Consider the following 20,770-nt stretch of genomic DNA (forward strand, 5'->3'; position numbering starts at 1 on the left):
GCTGAGACACTAGAACGTGTCCAGCAGGACACTGCACTGAGCAGCGCTTTGGGCACCAGCACTTATTACTTTACAAATTAACCACTGCTGTGCCCCAGCAAGAATGCCACCACGCGAATGTAAATTAAACTCTTGCTAACACCAACACAGATGATCTCTGCTAAGAAGGGAAGCATCTGGGATAGGCGCACCCCTTAAGTATGTTCTGTAATCGTCCTCTCGCTAACAAACTTCCTTCCTACGCCGGCAGCGTTTCCAGCATGTGATTAATGTGTGAATGAAATCACACACACGAAGCAGCTCATGTAGGGGGGGGCAGCTCTGTGGGGATGGTCGATACCTAGGTAGCAATCATGCTCCCCAACACTTACACACAATGAAAATTAATCAAAATAAAGGGGAGAAAGCCACCCTGCTCCTTTAACGTGTCCCTCTTTGTAATGAATAATGGTGGCAGGGGTTTCCAGAGAGACGAGGCTTTGAAAAGTGGGCACGTCGGGGCGGAGGGCTGCGGTAACAGGCCGCACTCGGTGACATAATGCCGGCCTCCCCGAGGCGCCCTGTGCCCCCGAGCTCAATGTGCGGCATTGTGCGCAACGGGGCAGAAGGGCTTTCAGGGCCGCGAGTGCGGCTGCACAGAGGCTGGGTTTTGTTTCTGTTTTTTACGTGCTGCTGCCTCATAAGTAACCTGTGAGGGGGGGAGAGGGCGAGGAGGGGGGGGGCTGAGAGTGGGAGACGCGAGCACCACATCCGAGACCTGTCGGTGCGCCTCGTCGGGCTCCCACGGGGGGGCAGTGCTGCGGCTCCGCCTCTCGCCTCTCGCCTCTGCAGGGGGAGGGCACCCTCCACCCCCCCCCCCCAGGCCCCGCCCCCTTCCTCCCAGGCTGCTGCGGACGGCGCTGATCCCGGGACAGCAGCAGGCGCACAGACATGTATGCACTGGCAGCACCGAGGGGGACCTGTCTGCGCCGGGTCTGGACTAAAATAGCCTTTTGGATTATTCTCTGTTTCCCCTGAAGGAGAAAAATGCCTACGGGTGAGTGAGAGTGCGGACTATTTATTTCTGATCGCCTCTATGGACTAAGGATACATCTTTGCACGCTCAGTTCCGTTTAAAAGTTTCTGGGTGGACCGCTCTGGTTCAAACTGTTTTGTTTTATGTTTTTATAACTAATAAACAATTCGAGCGCAGGAGTCAGAAGATACGATAATTGGGCACCGAAAATAAGAATCCTCTTTGGTGAATTCGTGCACGGTCCCGCCCACGGGAGGCTTTTTTGGTGGTGTTTGGATATGTAAGTTCAACAGGGACTAGGTGGCTGTGGCTGGTTGTTTGGGTGCAAAGCCCACTTTACAGATGTGTCACGTACGCAACCTTGCACCGACGGGTGTTCTGGAGTTCTACAGCCGCTTCAGGGCACATCCTTTCTGAGACTCGCGGCTTTGAGAGGCGGTAATTGCGCTTCTGGATAGAGAGATTTCCAGAGACGACCACACGTTGGGCTTCATGTGTTGATTGCTACACGCTGCGCTGGGGGCATCCTGTGCGGCGGCGCCTGCTTGCAGGGCTCGAACCCTGTTTGTCTGGCATCGGTTAGAAAACCTCTGTTGCGTTTCTAAAAAATCATTTTTCACGGTACTTGCGTTGAAAGTAACCAAGCAAGGTTCCCTCTAGTTGGACGCCCGTCTGTCATGATTCGGTGTGACATCCCGTGGCAAGGACTGGGTGGCTTCAGGAAGACCAGTGGTCAGGAGATGGGAAATGCTTGTTGTATTTTTTTTTTTAGCACTGTGTCTATTGTTCGGGAAGGGGGGGGGGGGGGCTTCCTGCTGCTGCGCACCGAATGCTGCGGTATCCTTCCTTCCAAGCATACCCTACCACTGGCAGGCAGTATTGACATGAGTATCTTTGGCACAGTGTCCCTGGTTGTTATGGCTCAGACTAAACGCACTGCCAAAGAAGTTCAAAGGTATGCTTTCACCTGATGCAAGGGTGTGTGCAGGTAATTGTGTGCTTTGACGCGACGTAATCTCACTTTGTATTTTAGGCTCTGCCAAGCAGCAGAAGTATCGCTGCCCTGTGGCATCTGCTGCTAAACCCCTTAGCAGGCACCCCCTGCAATACAGCGCTTTATAAAATAAAGCAACACGTTTCCCGTGGGGCCCCAGGGGTGCAGCGCACGCCGCCTCGCAGCGCTTTGCTGAGTTCGGCAGCAGCTGTTCTAGTTTTAGTGCACTGGGCTCCCTTCGAAGGGGCCTCGGGGCAGCACGCCCCCCACCCTATGGTGGCTACAAAATACCCTCGCTAAGAGGATAAGATACTAAACAGATATCACGTTTTTGTTTCCACCGAGAGGGCGTTGTAGAGTTCCCAGTGGTGCTGCCATGATTGAAACACATGCATGTGGGTTCGCGGATAAATCTGTGTGTTTTTTGCTTCTTTTTGAAATGGCGCACAGTTTTCCCTCACATTCGATAGGTTTCCAGTGAGCTTTGTGGTGCGGTGACCTGGAAATTGATGTCAATGGAGCGCGGTGGAATTGTGGCTTCTGGAGGCTTCCACATGCGTCCTTCGTTTTTGTTGACCTCATCTTTACCCCTTCCCTTGATCCACCATTTCTCTCTCCTCCCCGCCTAAACACCTCTCACTTTCCCTCTCCCTGCTCTTTTTATCCACTTCTGCATTCCCCCTCCTACTCTCTTGCTTCCCACTCACCATTCTCTCCTCTTGTTCATTCTCTTACTCTCTCCCTCTTGACTTGTCACTCCTTTGCCCAACCATTCTCTTCAACTCAGTCCTACCTCTTCTCTATTTAGGTCTCGCCTGAGACTGAGCATGGACTGTCTCAGCAAGACATGTTGTTTGTTATCTTACAGGGGGCTTAGAGCCCGCCCATTGCTTACCATTGGTAGGATTCATTGTCACTCTCATTTGCTTGGTTCTTATTTGTTAACTTTAGGGGCTTTCCTTCCTCTTCTTGTGTCTGTCCCACACCTGGAGCATGGACACATTACTATGTCCTTTAGCGTCTCACATTTTTAGGTGCTATTTTTCTTTTAAGCACCTATGAGGGTGCATGTGTTTTCCTGTTGTCTCCCTCTTGTTTTCTGTGCTCCATGTTCCTCTCTCCCCTTGTGTCTTCCTACTCCCCTGCGTTGCCATCTCGCATGTGTGCTTTCTACCTGCCAGCTCCACGTTGCAGTACTTTGCTTGTTTGAAACCGCCTCACTCCTGTATTGCTTCTGCCCTCTCTAGTACCCCACCTGCTTTAAAAACCCACACCCCTTGTTGATTCCACCCCCCAAAAGAGCCCTGTTGTGCAGTTTATTTCTTTTTAGTTACCTAGCCAACTCTTATCAGTAACTAAAAAGAAAAAAGTGGCAGCTTTATACATTTTTTAGCCATGCAGCATTACATTGGGGATGCTGTGTAGCATGGTTACAACCATTAACAAAGCCATTAATGCCCCGGCAAGACTTATTGGCTTTGCCAGTGTTTGTTTATGAATGTGACTTATGTAGTGCTCAACTCCCATTCTCGACTTCTTCCTGTCTCTCCCCATCTGAACCAGAACACTTGTCTCCTTAGCATCCCCACCCCAGATGTCTTACTGTGGTTTCTCTGGGCTTTTAGTAGCTACAGTCATCTCCGGTCTTAATCAATAGTATTGAACCCTGTGTGAGTATTCTTTAAAGTCTGTTTCATGTTTGCTTTGGCAACCCTTGTCATTTCAATGAAGTACATTGTGTTATTAATTTAAAAAAAAAATACTATTATTGTCGCAGTTCCACAAACCAGCATGGTTAGGAAGCAGTGACAACATAAGAGAATGTGGTCCATTGTGTCAGCTGGGCGTCATCCCATGTCTCTGGGCCGCCACAGCACAAAGCGCCCTTTCCTGTAGGCACCTCCATGTTTCATCGGAGAGTGGAGTGGCTGACATTTGGATGCAGCTAGACTGGCTCACAGACCTGAATCAGACCAGGCATGCTCAAGGTTATCTAATGAATCCATGTCAAGAAGGACACAGTGCCCCATGTCTGGGTCTTTGCTTACCACTCTAATGCATTCTGGGAGGTGTAGTTCTGGTTGCCTTCAGTTCAGCGAGCACCTGAAAACAATAATCTGTAATCAAAAAGCACAAGGCTGGAGCTTTGCTTTCTCGGAGACAGAAAGCTATGTGGTAACCTTGCACATATCCTGCTACCACCCAAGATTTTGGAATTTCATTTTTATTATTAACCTTGGTGAGAGAGACTCTCTGCCTCCAGGAGGAGCCTATGTTTTTTGTGGGGGGGGTACATACTTGAGTCTATCATTGGTTTGATGGTTGCAGGATGCTCACCTTATTTATGTATGAAACAGTCGAACCAATTCTTAGCGGGACAAACTGTGTGTTGTCTTCCCAGGCTGATAATGTAGGGCTACCTCCTTTAGGACACCACGCCTTCTTCAGAAGCGTTCTCTGTGCCATATGACTTTCTCAACATACATGCAAGGGAGGTGGAAGATGACGACTAGGCATCACTATTCTGTGCAGCTTTCTTTCTGGCTTTTCATGATACTTAATCACTGACAGTATATACCTTTAAGCTTTAGGCCTGGGAGGGGTCTAGAAGTTCCCAAATCCTATAAACATGTGGGCTTAAGCCTCCAAAAAGAAGCATTAAAGGGGCTTGGAGCCCACTCATTACTCGAATGTCACACTCTTTTCTTTGCTTCTTGTTGGTCAGAGCCTCCTCATCACCTCGGCTTCCTCCTGGGGCTTTGTGTTTGTCCCTGCCGTAGAGCATGGACCAAGTACAGCTTCCCATCTGCAACCAGTGTCCTTCCCTTGGCCGCAGGCAACCCTGTCTGGCATCTTTGTAGTATATTTGATGGTTGATCATGACACTGAAACATCTGTTCACGGTTCCTAGTTCAGCTACGAAACCAACAAACTTAGGACATGGTGCCTTTTTTGTCAAGAAAGTTATTACTTTGTGAACATTGTCTCTGCAGAATTGCCAATAATAATTATTTCCACGTTGCAGTCATGTTTCTCCTCAAGGCTTTCTCTTCTCCCTTCCTTGCCATATAAAAGCTAAATGCTCTACATGTACTCCCTTTCACTGTTCTTGATTTTACCTAAAATATACTTTGATTTTAAATTCAGTTTGGGCAGTACATCGTTCATGAACTGTTATTTGAAAGATATTACTTTTTGCACTTCTTTTCTGTCTTTCCTAAGGAAGGTCTTTTGCTTGGCATTACTTGATTCTGCATAAGGCAAGCGAGTAGTTTTGGTGAATTCAAAGGAGCTTCCTGAGGCTTGTTTGTGTCTGCTTGTTGTGTGTTGGATTCTTAGGCCTCCCTGTGGATTAGTGATCTTGGTTGAAGCAGGAACACCCCCACCACCTTTTCCTCTCCCAGATCCAGTGCAGGCCATGTGAAAGCCTTCGATGGCCATGTGACCCCCCTGGTGCCATCTTCTCTCTTGCATCTCCATCAACTGTTGCTTTATCCAAAAGTACCAAAAAGTTATCTGAAAAGACCTAGAAATACCCTGAAATTAGGGTGATCATAAGACAAAAGTAATGAATGGGAAATGAATTAGAATTGGTGCCAGACGGAAAAATAAAAATAATGCGAAATCGGTGAGGAGGTCATAACAGCACATCAACTCAGTGTAGTTGGCAAATCCAGGACACAAGAAAGGGTTGAGAGAGCCACATAGGCGGCCATCTCATGCCTTGGATTTCTCACTCCAGCAGTAGGAGGACCACCTCACTCCAGGTCATTATGGACATTGCCTCCAGTCCTGAACTTTTCACCTGCCAAACATTGATTTTGTGTGGACAGTTGGAGCAAAGGAAGCAAAACAAGACTTCAACACCAAGAAACATTAGGTTGTGATACAAAAGTCCAGGGCCGCAAACGGTATGTGTTATGACATGGCGCCAGGTGGTCACTAACAACAGAGCTAAATATTCAGGTGTTGAAAGAAATAGTCTCTGTACAAAGTATTGGAAAACACTATTTAGTACATCCGTGCAGGCCAGGGGCAAAAGTGCACAGTTTATTTTTGTGTTTGGTGGCGATGGAGAGGTGGCCCTATCATTTGTTGGATTTATATTTTTAAAGAGATCAAAAATGGCTACAAACTCCCATCGCATCACACTCTTTTTGTATGCAAGTCCCTCAAACATTGTATGTTGTGAATAGGGTGACCGCTTCACCCCAGGTCATCATGGGGATACTATTCACTCCTGGGCATTAGTGTAGCATCCTTTGTCTATGTTTGCTTTCTTTAACCCAATTAAAATAACTGCACACCAGAAGGCAACGATTTGTAAGTGGACAACCCAGGTCTGAAAACAGTGTCCGTCTTGACATGGAATGTTGTGACCACCGTATCGGTGTTAGATAAAAAACTGTTAACCACAAAGCTGTCGGCTGACCCCATGCATAAGGGTGGTTTTCAGTCAACAATGGCTTTTCAGCCAAAACTCTAAACCTGCTGGGATCTGTGTGCCTACCCTTACAGTGGGGGACATTATACTGCAAGTTCACCATGTCTCATGCTTGTAGCCAAAACAAGCACTGGTAAAGCCAATAGGTCTCGCCTATGCAAGAGGTATTTGCTTTGCCAATGTGTTTTAGCCATTTTGTACACCAGCGTGGCTGCTGTTTGGCATGGCTAAAAGTTAGTGTCATAGAGGAAAGTGAGGTAGAGTGGAGTCGAGTGGCATAGAGTGGAGTAGAGGGCTGTGGAGTGTCAACAAGTAGAGTTGTGTTTGGTAGAGTGTTGTGTCGTGGAGTAGCGTGGAGGGGCGTATCAAGTGGAGTAGAGTGGCATAGAGTGGAAAAGTATGATGTGGAGTGAAGTGACGTGGAATGGCATAGAGGGAGTTGCGTAGAGTGGAGTGCTGTAGACTGGAGTTCCGTTAAGTGGCGTGGCACAGTGGAGTAGAGTGTAGTGGCATAGAGTGGCAGAGAGGGGAGTGGCGTAGAGTAAGGAGAATGAAAAGACTGTGATGAAGAGGATGCAGATGATGTGTGAGAGATGCACATGGAGGATTTCAGAAGGATATTGGGAGAAAAAGGGTGTAAGTGTCTAACAATGAGAGACTGCGGAATAAAGTGGCGTAAAGGGGAGAACATGAGTGAGTGAGACACTCTGGGGACCATGACCCCTCCTACAGACCTTAGTAATGTCCTAACTAAATGAAAATTTGTAAAAACTGCCTCCAGAGAATTCAACAAATGAACATGGGTAAACGTAATCCCTGGTGGTAAAATGCCTTGATGCAGAGGCGCAAAACCAAGCTTGGATCCACACTGCACCACCTGCCCATACTCACTAGGTTCCATCCCTTCCCCGATCTAACCTCCACCGACTGCTGCATGCTTGCTCACCTTCATTATATGTCTACCTATGAAATATTTACACATATTGAGCACCTCACCGCCTTTTATTCTTTCTTTAATTGGAGATTTCAGGCACAAAAGTCACCTAAGCAATACCCCTTTTAAGGAAAATCTAATCTGAATAGTGTTTTCAGATCTCTTCATTTTCCCTAGGTCAATGCAGTGCAGATTTTTTCATTGCATTCTGGTCATTGTAGTCCTGTTTTTATAGTCTGAGACCCGTATTAGAACCGTTTCTCAGACGTAGACAAAGGAAACTCGATAGTTCTGTGATTTGGAAATGGGAAGCCAAGATTGCGTCACCTGTGACTATTGGAGGTTTATCCAGAGAAAATTTAAGGGGAAGTGTTTGATAGTCTGTATTCAAGACCTGCTCGTTTATGTAGATTTCCTAACATTTCTTTTTACTTTTGCTACAATCTACTGCCCTCTGTTAAATGAGGCACTTAGACGCTCAGTATCTTGCAGCTATGATCCCAAAGAGGGAGTACATCTAGAGGACGAATGCAAATCTCGTTACACGCACATGTAGGCCATATTACTAACGTACACTGCTGCCCACCTCGCAGGGTAAACAGACCATACATGCTGCTTGTACCATACTGCGCCCTGTGCAGTCATCTTGTTCTGCTGACAAATCTCGCAGTCTGAGAAATTGCTCTTAACAAATGCCTGCCGGGGCCTGTGAGGGTGCAGTGAGAAAGGCCTGACCTTTCTACCTTTGTGAGGCTGACCATGATCCGCCCCGCCCACAAGAGGCTTGTCTCGTGCAGCCAGGGCTTGAGGGCAGCGCGAGGACTTGCACTTGTCCCAAGAGCAGCACAATGGTACATTGAAGTGACCCTGCACCGACGGGCCTTCAGAGCTCCGCTTCCCACGTGACTCGGGTGCTCTTAGTTCGAAACAGAGATGCATTCTGGGAGTCATAGTTTAAACTTCCGATTGACCCTAGTTTGTAATGGAAATCGAAACCAATGGCTGTAAACGTGCAAACGCTTGAGGCGTGTGATCTGTCAGACTCTGGCTGCAGCGCTGGCCAGTGAAAGCTGCTCGGGAGCAGTCCCGAAGCGCAGACCATGGCAGGGAAGGAACACAACACGTGCAGGTACGAGGACCATCTTTGTCTTTTTTTCCGGAAAGTTCAAAGGAATTCTTCCCTGTTTTCTTTAAAGACAAACATCTGTTCCGCGGCCTCGTTTTTAAGAGCTCTGTTATGCGTCTCTTGGTTGAAAGTGGAGTGTTGCTCAGCAGGTGTGGTAGCACCCGAGGCGCCTCAGCTAAATGTTACAAGTTCTAATTCGAGGACACTCAGTAATTGAAGTCGAAGAGCCCCAACTACAGTGTCTGCCACGATTACACGCCGCGTCAAGAGGTGAGCTTCGGGGTCATTTAGAAAAAAAACATACATGTTGCCTAGGCTACTTGGTGGCTTTTTTTGACGTCTGGTACTCCATAAAAAAACAGAAGTTTATTTTCATACAACAGGCTGCTCTTTGCCAGGAAAGGAAGATTGTGTTGAGAAGGAGATTGTGTGTTTTGATTGGTTACCAGAAGCCTCCGTTTTACCTCTTTCCAGCCCCGTGCTTTCCTTTAAGAACCAAATGTATTCTGGGATTTGTAGTCTTGGTCCATTGAACGGAGCCATTTGAACAGAGCCATTTGAAAACAATGACTTGATAAAGGAACGCACAGAACTGGAGCATGGAGTCCCTGTTGTCATGCAGCTGTCTGGTAATCCTGGTGCAGATGAACTGGGTAGACAGGGCATTTATGCCTAATTTGTCTAAGGTCACATGGTGCTATGTGGCTCTACTGCTTCCGGGGTGCTTATGGAACGCTTGCTCAGGGTGCAAAGTACGGATGGATTCATAAATAGAGGCGTTTGTGCAGTGCGGCCCTGCAAGCAGAAATCAGCTTTCATGAACAGTTGCGCAGGATTATGAGTGGGGGTAAACGGGCCACTCAGGGGGATTAACTCGACCTGGGGTGGCCTGCATCTCAGGACCAGTCACTAAGAGCTGATAGCTTTCAGTAGGTTAGTTTGACTCGAGTAGTAACCTAGAACCTCAAGGCAGCCACGGCTAGGGTTCTCCCATTCCACCCCAACCCCCCGTCCTTGGCTAAAAGTTTAATCGTTTCCAACTTTACCCCTGCCTGCTCCGCCTATTTAGGGATTTTTCCCGCTCTTTGCCTATTTAGGGATTTTTTAGTTCTCTTACTGTTTTTTGTTCAGCCCCTCATTTTTGCGTGTTTGTTCCGTGCGACAACATTCACTGTTTGGGCTGCAACTGAGGTCTCAGTGTATTTTGTCCATGCCCCCAGACAAAATGTACCTCATTCATTCAGATTTAGTCTCCCATAAGGCCATTCTTGGTGTTGATCAATTATGTTTTCAGCTGAAACGTGTACCATTGTACCCAGGCGCCTCCAGTTTGCCCCTTCTTTTATAGTCATGACAATGACGCCTGAATACATTGAACAGTTGTTTCTACTCGTACCTCATCCATGCTCAACATGAAAGGACACTATATTGTATAGATGCGATAAGCGGAGATCTGGGGGTTCACGGCCACGCACAAGACTTGCACAGGGCGAGGTGAAGCGTTCACCATCCAAGGGAAGACAGATAAAAGTGATGCACCAAGTGCTTTATCCAGAGTGGCCAACCCACTCAGACTTTCCACTCCATGGCAGTCTATTCCTGTTGATGTCCTTAAGAAAAACTCATGCTCCCATGAGGAAATTTGAGGGATTTTTGAAGTAAAATGCCATGGAAGACTCAGTGCAAGGCGTCTAGGTACCATCTTATTAATTCTCACTGTGGTTGCTAACGTTGTAGAATGCAAAAGATATTTGCTGTCTCCGCGACCTCTACCACACATCTTTGGAAAAATATTATTCACAGCAAGTCTGTAAGGAATGTGGTTGTGTAGCAAGGAAATGGCTTTATAAACCCGCTTCTCCAGGGTTCCTTGCAGATATTGGTAGTACCAAGCTCAACGGATGGAAACTGTTATCTTCTGCTTTGAAATACCAACTCCAGAAAGTCCAGGCAAAGAGGTACTTCTCATAGGGATAAACCGACGGTTGGTTGCACTTCTACCGAAAAGCCCTTACCTGCCACATAGAAGGGATCCGAATGATTTACTTTGTAGTTCTGTGCTGACATCAAAGTTCCTGTTGGGCGCATACCCTCCTGCCCAGAAAAATTACACCTCCGGTTTCAGACAGATTTATACATTTCATGAGCCTTTAGATGGGATCCATGCTTCCTGCTTGTATGAAAAAGGGAGGAATAACGTTCACTACTCACCCAAGCCTCAGTATTTTATTATTTTGGAGGGTGTTAGAAATGGGCTTTCTCGTTGGCTAGGGTATGCACCTAAACCAAGCAGAACCCATCACACTTGTCATCGCAAGTAAGTTACACATCAAAGATAACCCATGCTCACCCCTTGGTAGCTTGGTAGGAGCAGTCGGGCGTATCTCAGAGGCAACGTGTAAAGCGTTTGTGCAACACACTCCCACCAGTAACAGAATATGACACCACAAAAGAGACTCCACACAACAAGATATTAATATCACTTTAACTGAGTGCAACCCTTAGATACTTTCCCAAATAAATAAAAATGCTTTTAGGAGCAAATAACATCCCAGTATCTATCAAGGTATGCAATCTTAAACAAGCACATTAATTGCTTCCCAACCCATGAGGCACAGGATACCTGCATGCCTACTACATGCCACCCACAGAAGGGAAGGAAACTTTGTGATTAATCAAAACAACAGTTTGTTGTATCAAAGGTCTCCCGTCTCAGGGGCAGACCTATGATCCTCTTGAGTTCTCACCCCGGGACTGCTGACCAAGGACAATGCCTCCAAGTAGAAATAGAGGGGGAGACCTCGCTGGGTCCACCGCCCGCCCAGTAATTAGCGGCAGTTGCCTGCTCACTCATGGCCGCGGGCTGGAGGAAGCCACCAGCTATTAGGGCCCGCCCGTCCATATCTCTTACTGCGGTACCTCATGGAGGAGTGCAGGGCGATCCCTCGGAGTCCTGAAGTCTCAAACCTTGTGAGGTTAGGTGGGTCTCCACTACAAGGGCCAGTACCCTGTTCCCAGGGATGCTGAACCCAGGAGCAGGTGGCGCTTTGGCGGCCAGGGCCCAGCACTATTGGCAAGACAACTACCGGTAGCGAGTCTTGGGTGGAGCCAGCCTGGACTAAAGAAGTGGCCAACAGGAATCTGCTCTCCCTCCTTGCATGAAGCAATGCAGCTGTGGCTGATGCTGAGAGGTGGCCTTGGAAACGGGGCCCGAACTCTGCAATTCCAGCCTAACCTTGGCTGGATGCACACAGCGCAACTCCATTGACGGGGCCTTGGTCCTCTGGCCTTGCCCGCCCCTGGTTACCAAATACACATTGAGGGGAGTGGGGGCTTCCCATGCAGGGTTTACCCCAGCTAGTGGGTTCAGAATTTGCGGTCAGGGCTCCAGCTGGTCTTCCTGCGCCGGGAGCACTCTCAGAAAAAATGAAGCGCTCACCACATGCTTTGTCAGACAATCCAGCTTTCAAACCACACAGTATTTTGCCTGAGGTGCTCAACACACACTGTGTTTAGAGTGAAGCGCTTAACTTGCTTGAAGCGCAAACGGCAGCCAAGTTGCAATCAGGGAATCTGGTAGGTCACTGGGATTCCAGATGAGCAGGGAGGGAGAGCAAGTCAACCAGCCCCTGGAGAATCCTGAGGTCACAAGGGGGGCAGCAGGATGCACATTGGAACAACAATCTGTAGGCAGCAGATCAGCTCAACAAAGCAGGTAGTCCAAAATGGCGATTCCTCCTGGCAGCTCAGCAGTCCTCTCACAGTGTGCAGAATGTAGAGCCAGCAGTGTCTGGTTACAAGCAGCGTCTAAAAACATGGGGTCAGAGCCCCTGTACTTATTCTCAAAATGTCTTTGATCTGTGACAACTTCAAAAAGAAACCTTACAAAAGTGCACAAAACTCCCTTTCAAATTCCAGTTCTGGCTCCAGTCGTACAGTAGGGAGGTAAATGAGCCCTTTTTGTGAGGGCAGCACACAGCCTATACAAATGTAAGTGTGCCCCGCTTCCCTCTCTCCCAGCCCAGGAAGACTATAGATATGCAGATGGATGCAGATACTTCTCTTCTCACATCCAGCCCTTCCGGTGTTGTGGCTGTCTGACAAGTATGCACAACGTGTATCTGTCAACCAGGCCCAGACATGGATTGGAGTAAGGCTGCAAAGCACATCAAGTTATAAGCACAGGGAAATACCCAGTTTCTAAAAGTGGCATTTGTAAAATTCTAATAAAAAATCCACATACACCATAATTTGTCTCTTCCATTCCAAACATGGCAGCGCTACTCCTTTCAGATCAAGAATTACCGCTTAAACATATATACAGGAATTCCGAATGCTAGCCTATGAGAGGAGTAGGCTTCACAGTAGTGAGAAACAAAATGAGGTGTTTGTCACTACCAGGACATGCCACATAATAAAGGCACATGTCCTACCTTCTACTTACGCAGCACCCTGCCCATAGGGCGTCCTAGGCCTTAGGGGTGAGCTATATGAAGTCAAAGGGGAGATTTAAGGCTTGGACAGTAGTTTTACATGCCAAGTCATTGTGGCAGTTAACTGCGCACGCATTCCCTGCAGTGATTGGCCTGAGACCGGTTTGAAAGGCTACTTCTGTGGGTGGTGCAAGCAGTGCCCGAGGCCTATGACCAGCATTTAATTTACAGGCCCTATGTATATGGTATACCACTGTACAAGGGACTTACAGGTAAATTAAATATGCCAAACAGGTATAAGCCAATCATACCATGTTTAAAGGGAGAGTCCTAAAGCCAACAAAGAGGGTCAACAAAATAGGAGAAAGAAGGCAAAAAGTTTGGGGATACCCCTGCAAAAAGGGCCAGGACCAACAGAGGGCCTTAAAACCCTTGTGCTCAGACACCAAGGAGCTATTGCTCATCTATAATTTATCTCTAGAAATATTTCATTTTGTGGTTTGTATGGCATGAGCTTGCAGTAGGGAAAACAGGGCCTCAGTTAAAGTTGGTAATTGGTACTCTCTCTATTGCTGCTTAACACATGTCATGCATCCAACTTTTGTTAGTTTTTAGGTCTTGCTTAGCAGCACAGCTGTCTGTTTACCTCCTGTTGTCAGTTCTTTAAAACCTGCACAGAGTGGGCTCTGGTTTCGTAATCCCCCATCTCACCTAATGCAATTGGCTGTTTGGTGTATCAGTCAGTTTCCTATGGAGTGCATGTATCACAGAGCATTATGTTCTAGTTTCCATCTCAAAAGTACACTGAATACACATTGCATTCTATATCTCCTATATGCATAGTGTACAGTAACCATCCTTTGTTTTGATTTTCACTGCAAACACAAAAAGATGATGGACGGAGCGCTGAAACATTTTAGACACTCACCCCCAGTCACTATTATATCCGGGTTGAATTCATCATCGTTCTTTAGGTCACTTCGCCACCCCAGTTCAGACCCAGCCATATGCAGATCAGTCTTGACCCTGTTCTTCATGGGAACAGTCCAGCCCGAACTGCCAAGCCAAGTCTTCCCTGGACCGGAAACAAGCATCCTGGGACCGGTTTCGGGGTAACACCCCCTCATCAGCCGGGCAGCTTGAATCCAGTGTCAAGGTGAGCAAGGGACCCAACATCTGGGCATACCCTGCCAACTTAGGGCGAACAAAGCAAACTCCCCGAAACCGGTCCAAGGATGCTTACTGTAGGTACATCCCATGAGATGTTGGAAATCTTGTCTATTCGGAACAAGATCTGCTCCCATTGACAGCCAGATGCATCATTCACATGCAGCCACGCTGTGGAGTATCCTCGATGCAGATATCATGAGCCTGCTTCTCAGAGCCAACCAGCAGATTGAATGTGTGTTTTGGTTATTTTCAGAGGTAAACGGTTCAAATGATTACTGTGAATTTTTTTTGTGTGCAAACGTTGGTGTAGTTGGGCAAGCTAGAATTGAAGACTCCTCGTGCTGGTGGGAAGGAGACGTGAGGTCACCTACAGGCTGCCTCTATTTCCGCTATTTTGTAGACCAATGGCAAGAAATAGAGGCACATTAAGAGAAGTACTTTTATTGCACCAAAACAGAGAACCAGCAAGAATACTCGCAACATTTTTGTCTTGGTTATTTATATGTACAATTTATATGTGTATTCTTTGGAAAAAACATCAGCGGGTTCAAAACGTGTCAACTGAGAGGAACTATTAAAATATATATATATAGGTTGGAAGCAGAACAACCTATCTTACTGGTATGAAGTGAATGCTGCATGAACTTTTGACCACTTTGTTGTCAATCGATGAGAAAAGAAAGTGTAAAATACGACTGGAAAACCAATACACAGTGCTTGGGTACATTTGTCTGTCTTGCGAGGGCAGAGGAAAATAGTTTCATTTGCATATTTTGGGTCCAGTAAGTTGGAAAAACAATGAGCTGCTTGGATAAAGAGCGACAAACCACCACCTCCTTTACATTTGTGGCTGGAAGTTAGGAGGGTGCAAACATCTGCAGCACCTCCTTGAACATATCTCGAGCTGTCCTATTCCACGGTGGACTTGTTTTGTTTAATGGTTTAGCATTTTTGTTTGCCCAAGGAGTTTGTGTGGCACCCAAACAATGCCTCGTGGCTGCTTGATATAAAGAAATTTGTTTAAGAGACGTATTAATGTGAACTTTTTTTTAACTTGGCACATTAATACCCAAGATTTTGGTATGTCCTTTTATAATTGAAGGGTCTTAGCATTGTCTTAGATTTTCTTGTATTGTAGCATTTCTGTAGCGCTTTCAGACTCTTGGTGGAGGTAACCTCAGCGTTGTCCAGTTTTAGAGTAAGCTGCTACTCCATTGTGAAAGTCTGGAAGAGGGTGTTGGTTGAGGTGTCGCTATAAAATGTGTGTTGTGGTGTCGTAGGTGAAGCCCAGAGATGTACTTCAGGCTTGATGCAGTGGCATGTAACGGCATCTTACTCACAAAGCATTGTGTGAAAGTCGCGTAAGGGACAGTTTTGCGCGCTGTATATACAAATCAGTGACCTGTTTAGAGAGGTAGAATTATTTATTTATTTTAAATCGCATTCAGTTTTATTTTATTTTATACTTTATTTTTATACACCACTATGAACTATAGTACTTAAAATCCATTACAAGATTGTTTTATAGTTAGCCTTGAACCCACAAAGACAATAATACTGCTGCGGTAGACCAAAGGGGAGAAATGCTGCTTTTATTTACAACTCAAAAAATAAAAAACGGAATGGAATTTAAAAAGAGAGGTCGAATTATTACTTTTCGAACAGTAACGTCTTTAGTGCCAATCTGAAATGAACTCTAGCTGCCTGGTGGTGATCCTTTTTATGTCTTTGGGAGTGTGCTCTATAGCTTCATGTTTGGTTTTTAAGCAAATATTCTCATATTATTCCCCAAAAAATTAGATTTTTGTGCTGGCAGTGACACCTGGTTTTGTTCTTACTTTGAAGTACCTGTACAGTACAGTACGTAACTGATGTTGTTCCAGAAGGCATATTCTTTATTGGGAATGAGGACACAGGATAGGATACATCGCCTCATTTTGTTGGCGGTTGTGTATGTATCTATGTATTGTATGTTTGTATAGTGCAAACCTAACCAAACAGTGCAGCTCTTTAGAGGATCAATATAAGAACTTAAAGTGCTCTGGGAATGCAGGTTTGCTTGGGAGATGTGTTTGTTACCTGTGATTTGTGTATTTGGTGCAATGTGAGTGGTTTTATGCAGCTTCAGTCCTGTGGTTGCTTGGTGAGAGGAGTTCTGTTGCCCCACACACCTACAGCACACCTACAGCAGTAGAAGCGGTGACTGCGTAGGATGTCAAAGCCAGCAGTGTGTCATTTAAATACCTACGGCACTGCAGAGGGCTATTAATACACTACTCTGCAGATTCGGTAAGTCACTGTGTCCTCCAAAAGAGAATGATTCACTGTCCACGTCCAGCTAAGGAACTGCTTCCTTGCACAATCTTAACCCCTCCTTCCTCTGTTTCTGTTCCATCCCCTGCGGTATTAGTAAAACGCTGCCCCCATCAGCAGAGCATCTGTGCGGCTCTCTGCACTGCTTGGCGAGGTGGGAAACACAAACTACGCTATTGAGGAGGATCTCTTACTCCACAGCTCTGAGTCCTATCGCCTTTCACTAGCACTAAATTCACATCCTAAATTGGCATAAAAAATGTTGTGGGTCACTTCGTGGTGTACAGTCTACAAAATAACCCACAGAGCAGGATTAAGTTACGTTAGCTATTTGTGCTTTCGGACATGTCACTTGGGTCTCAAAGGGTCAGTGATAGCGGATGTTGGTCGTTGTCACCCAGGATGAGGTGCATGTGTCTTCGGTACTGTACCGCGTTCTCGTGGTTGATGTATCGGCCAACACATATATTGTGGTGATAATATCGACTGCAAAATAATGTCACGGTGGAGTTAATAATACATTTGAAAAGTCAATATCATGGTTCTGATCTATATGTTTAGGTCCGTAAGGTAACATATAGCCATGTTTCCTTTCTTCAGTACTTCTTCTTAAGTACTCTTCCATTGGCATGGAGACAACAGCGTAATTAGATGGATAACCTCAATGGAACTTCTACTGATGACGTACCCTGGGTCCATCAGACCAGTGGCGTTACTATACATAATCCATATAAACAGATAAACGCTTAATTATTGTGCAATTAAAACACATTTCCCTCCAAGAGATGACAAAATACATTAGTGGTAACATAATTTACATCGTCCATCTCAAACATTTAATAAATCCTTCCCACCTTGGCTGCTTATTCTAGATCGTAAACATATTCACCCAGCATGACTTCTCACCAAATTACAATGTATTATTTCAATATTCTTTACCTTTTTGTCCAAACACAATACCGCAACTGTCGTTCTTGATTGACACAAACTATGCCCTACGCAATGTTCTCCTGCACATCCCCTGTCTCTAGCGCAGGCTGTGAGCCCTTATTTTGCCAATCTTATTGCACAAGTGATGCATTGATTCATCACAAGCTCTTATTCTGTGTCACTCGTTGGCAAGCAAAACAGGTCTCTTAGTTGTGTGGTTATACGCTGGTCATGGTAGCCTTTATTCTCTAAGTGAGTAATCCTCTTCCATATTGTTCGTGGTGGAAGGCACCTATCTGTGGTCATGGTTTCAACTTTTCTTCAAGTTAGAGGAGTAGTTTGAGTTTGTTAAGGGTGAGCTATGTCCTCGTGTTTGGGCCACCATCTAGGAATGTACTCCTCCCTTTTGATCAAAGCAAAATCATCTTCCCTGGCTTCAGTCCTTCATTCAAACTAAATGGTTGGCATAAAGGCAAATCGCCATCAATGTGTTCAGTGTCCTCATAAATGTAATCTATTCAAAGACCTTTCTTGTCTGTTTTTTTATTAAAGGATTTCGTGACATAGAAACAACATTTTCCAAACCAGTCACAAGTTTACACAGAATATTTATAATCTTGTAACAGTGTGATTCTTGAATCCCATTTTCTGTGTTTTATCGAGAGTCGCTTATCAGTATGTAAACAAATGATCGGTTTGTTACCATTGTAGGTAACAGTACATTGTCTGGGGCTGCAAATGGAGCCCGAAAAAATGTACTGTTTACCACTAGCTCAGTAACAGATCTGCCATGTATCTCTGAGGTACCCTTCCGTGCACAGGAAGTTTGATATTCATGTTGTGGCACTCTCCTGATCCTGGGAGTTAGAAACACTTTTGCCCTCCTATGCATAGCGTTGTTTATGGCTTGCAGTATTTCCTGACCAGCTGCTCCTCCAATTGGTTTGTTTAGTTCTTCTGCAATGTAGCTCATAGGTTGCTGAAGCTTTTGTGGGTTGTAACTAAGTCTCGTGGAATTTATGCTCCTGAGCCATGGCACGTGCAGAGTGCCTTAATCCTATCCACGTCGCCACTGTTCTACAGGATGAGGTTGTGCGCTTTTCATATTGAGCACAGCCCAGTTTTGAAACGCGTCCACTTGCAGAGAGGCAACAGCTCGCCACCTGGATAATTTTCTACGGTGGATATTCCTCTGAAGTCTTGTGTGTGCCACTGCATTGCTATACACACTACAAAGATCACAGATTTCTAACTATAAATTAATCACAAACGCTTACTATATGAAAAATGCTGATGCTGTGCACAAACATGCATAAGCTATTTCAGCAGTCTCCTACCACTTGCACTAAAATACTACAGATTGTGGGGCAGACAGAAGGCCATGACTTATTATCCTTCATTTTTTTTTTTTGAAAACCTTTATTAACCACAGGTGTATCAATTGGCAATGTACAGTCCTGCGCCGGAGCATCAGGTCAGCAATGTTTGAATATACACAGTCAGATGATGAGACACAGCCATTTAGCCGACAACCCGGAGGTCCGGCGGCGGAGGTCAGCTGAGCATATGTAGAGGAATTGGGTGTGTACATTGCGTATAAGCGAGTCAATGGTGCTTTTCTGCTTTTTGTCGCGTCGCTTCTCCTCTAAAGCGCATTGTCTGCGAGTGAGGGGGGCGCTGTGTGCCAGCCCGCAGCGCAGCGTCGTCAACCAGCCCCCCTAGGCTCATAGGAGGAAGTGCGCTGGGCGCCGGGTTGTCCGTCAGGTGCCCTGATTTGCGGGCATCGGAGTCCCGGTGGCCCGTGTGTGGCGTGGGCTGGAGCGCGACAAGGAGGTTGCAGCATAGCTCGCAAGGATGCGCGTGGCGACCGTCGCTGTGTTAGAACACGGGGTCTGCCAGGGAGTTGAGTCAGTCGCCGAACTGCTCCCCGGGTGCGTAACTTAAACGTAGGGGTCAGGACCAGGGTCGAAAACTCGGGCGGGGGCTAGAATAAGAAGGGGGGGAAAGTGGAGATCTGCCTGCAGCAGTGTGAAAGGAGATAGGAGCTGCCCAGCGGGGCGAAACCGGGCCGTGTGGGAGGCGCGTCAAGTGGCCGAGGGAGGTGGTCTTCCGCGTCTAGTGTGGGGCATCTGTGCGGGGCGGAAAGATTCTGGCTCCTTGGGTGTGCCCATGACCCAGTAGTGTGTGCGCCCTCTCGAGCAGCAGCGGTAGTGAGGCCCGCGCGCGCGCCATAGCACAGAGCAGGGGATATCTAACAGTAGCAGCCTGCCGCGCAGTATGCGAGGTACGCCAGGGGAACAAGCAGGCAGAGGGGGCCGGGAGCTATCCCCATCAGGGTCTCAAAGATGTCGCCATCTAGCTAGTAGTGTGTCGATGTCCACCCAGTGTTCAGGTTATCCCCCGGGTTCGGCAGGCCGTCTGAAAGGTGGCAAGGAGACCATCCCAAAGGTGGGCGATGGGGAACTGCCTGAGTCCCGCAGTTTCCTCACGTAGGAGCACTGCGCTTTCCGCTTGTGCCCAGTTTACGAAGGAGGCCCTCCAGTGCCTGATGTGACTTATTATCCTTCATGGTGCGTGTACATCAAAGCTTGTGCCGGGTCAGCCCATTGACTCAATGGGAAGCCACAGGGTTGCAACAGTAGGGTTAGAATAGAGGCCTGCAAATTTTAGAACACTTTGTACTTAGCAACCTCTAAAACAGCCCAGAGCGGTAAGTTGACCTACACCAGGGAAGTTCCTGGCACAGGTTTTTGTCTTGTCTGGCCAGGTCAGCATCTTTTGCTTCCGTGGTTGAGAAAACAGTTCCCATTAAATTAGTTAATGGTCACACTAAGAACCAAATAATCTGCACAATGTGCAAGTGATATATTGTATACCGCAGGCAGACCTTGACGAGGAATGGCGTTGCACTGTTTCTTGAATCTAAAACCCTCAAGTAGGTTTCTTAGCAGCTAATCATGGCTGTCTATTTATTAATTCATTTATTCTTTGCAACTGCATTAGAATCCTCAGGATAATGTTTTTCCTCAGGTTTTGCCATCGCAGGTTAAATGAGTCTGTTCTGTCCATTGGTAGACCTGATTAGGAGTTGGTCTGGGCCTGTGTCCAGTCACCAGGCTTGGTGGAACCAGTTGCTTAACGGAGTTGGATGTCCGCATTGCCAGAGGAGGGTGCAGCACCGCTACCAGAGGGGCAGGGTGGAGAGGAAACCAGGCCTTGGTGGCGGAATGTGATTTCCCACAGAGGAAGTGTTGAAATGCGTGGTTTGAAGTGTTTTGATGATTTTGATGTTCGAGGAAAATGAAGTGAAAAGCTGATGCTGATTGGATGCAAGTCATGAGGTGAATCCGTGCATGGTGGTCCATCTATGCTGTTGGTTGTGATTTGATCTTGTGCTTGAGGCAGCGTGAA

General features: G+C 46.7%; 1 protein-coding gene across 4 annotated transcripts in view; it reads left to right on the forward strand.

Annotated features, from left to right (window-relative positions):
* The first annotated feature begins 881 nt into the window (after window positions 1-881).
* The window catches only part of PLEKHG1 (pleckstrin homology and RhoGEF domain containing G1), a 260,178-nt gene continuing 240,289 nt past the window's right edge, over window positions 882-20,770 (forward strand). Inside the window, exon 1 of one of the 4 annotated variants that reach the window (XM_085612486.1) lies at window positions 882-1,036. Coding sequence is in view for 2 of the 4 variants with exons in the window: in XM_085612487.1 (XP_085468613.1) it covers window positions 1,027-1,036 (10 nt within the window). In the remaining 2 variants the exon portion in view is untranslated. Of the gene's footprint in view, window positions 1,037-8,385; window positions 8,517-20,770 lie in introns of those variants that run through there. The other 3 variants (XM_085612487.1, XM_085612485.1, XM_085612489.1) reach the window with 3 other exon arrangements.

Source organism: Triturus cristatus, chromosome 6 (assembly GCF_964204655.1).
Source record: "Triturus cristatus chromosome 6, aTriCri1.1, whole genome shotgun sequence".
NCBI lineage: Eukaryota > Metazoa > Chordata > Amphibia > Caudata > Salamandridae > Triturus > Triturus cristatus.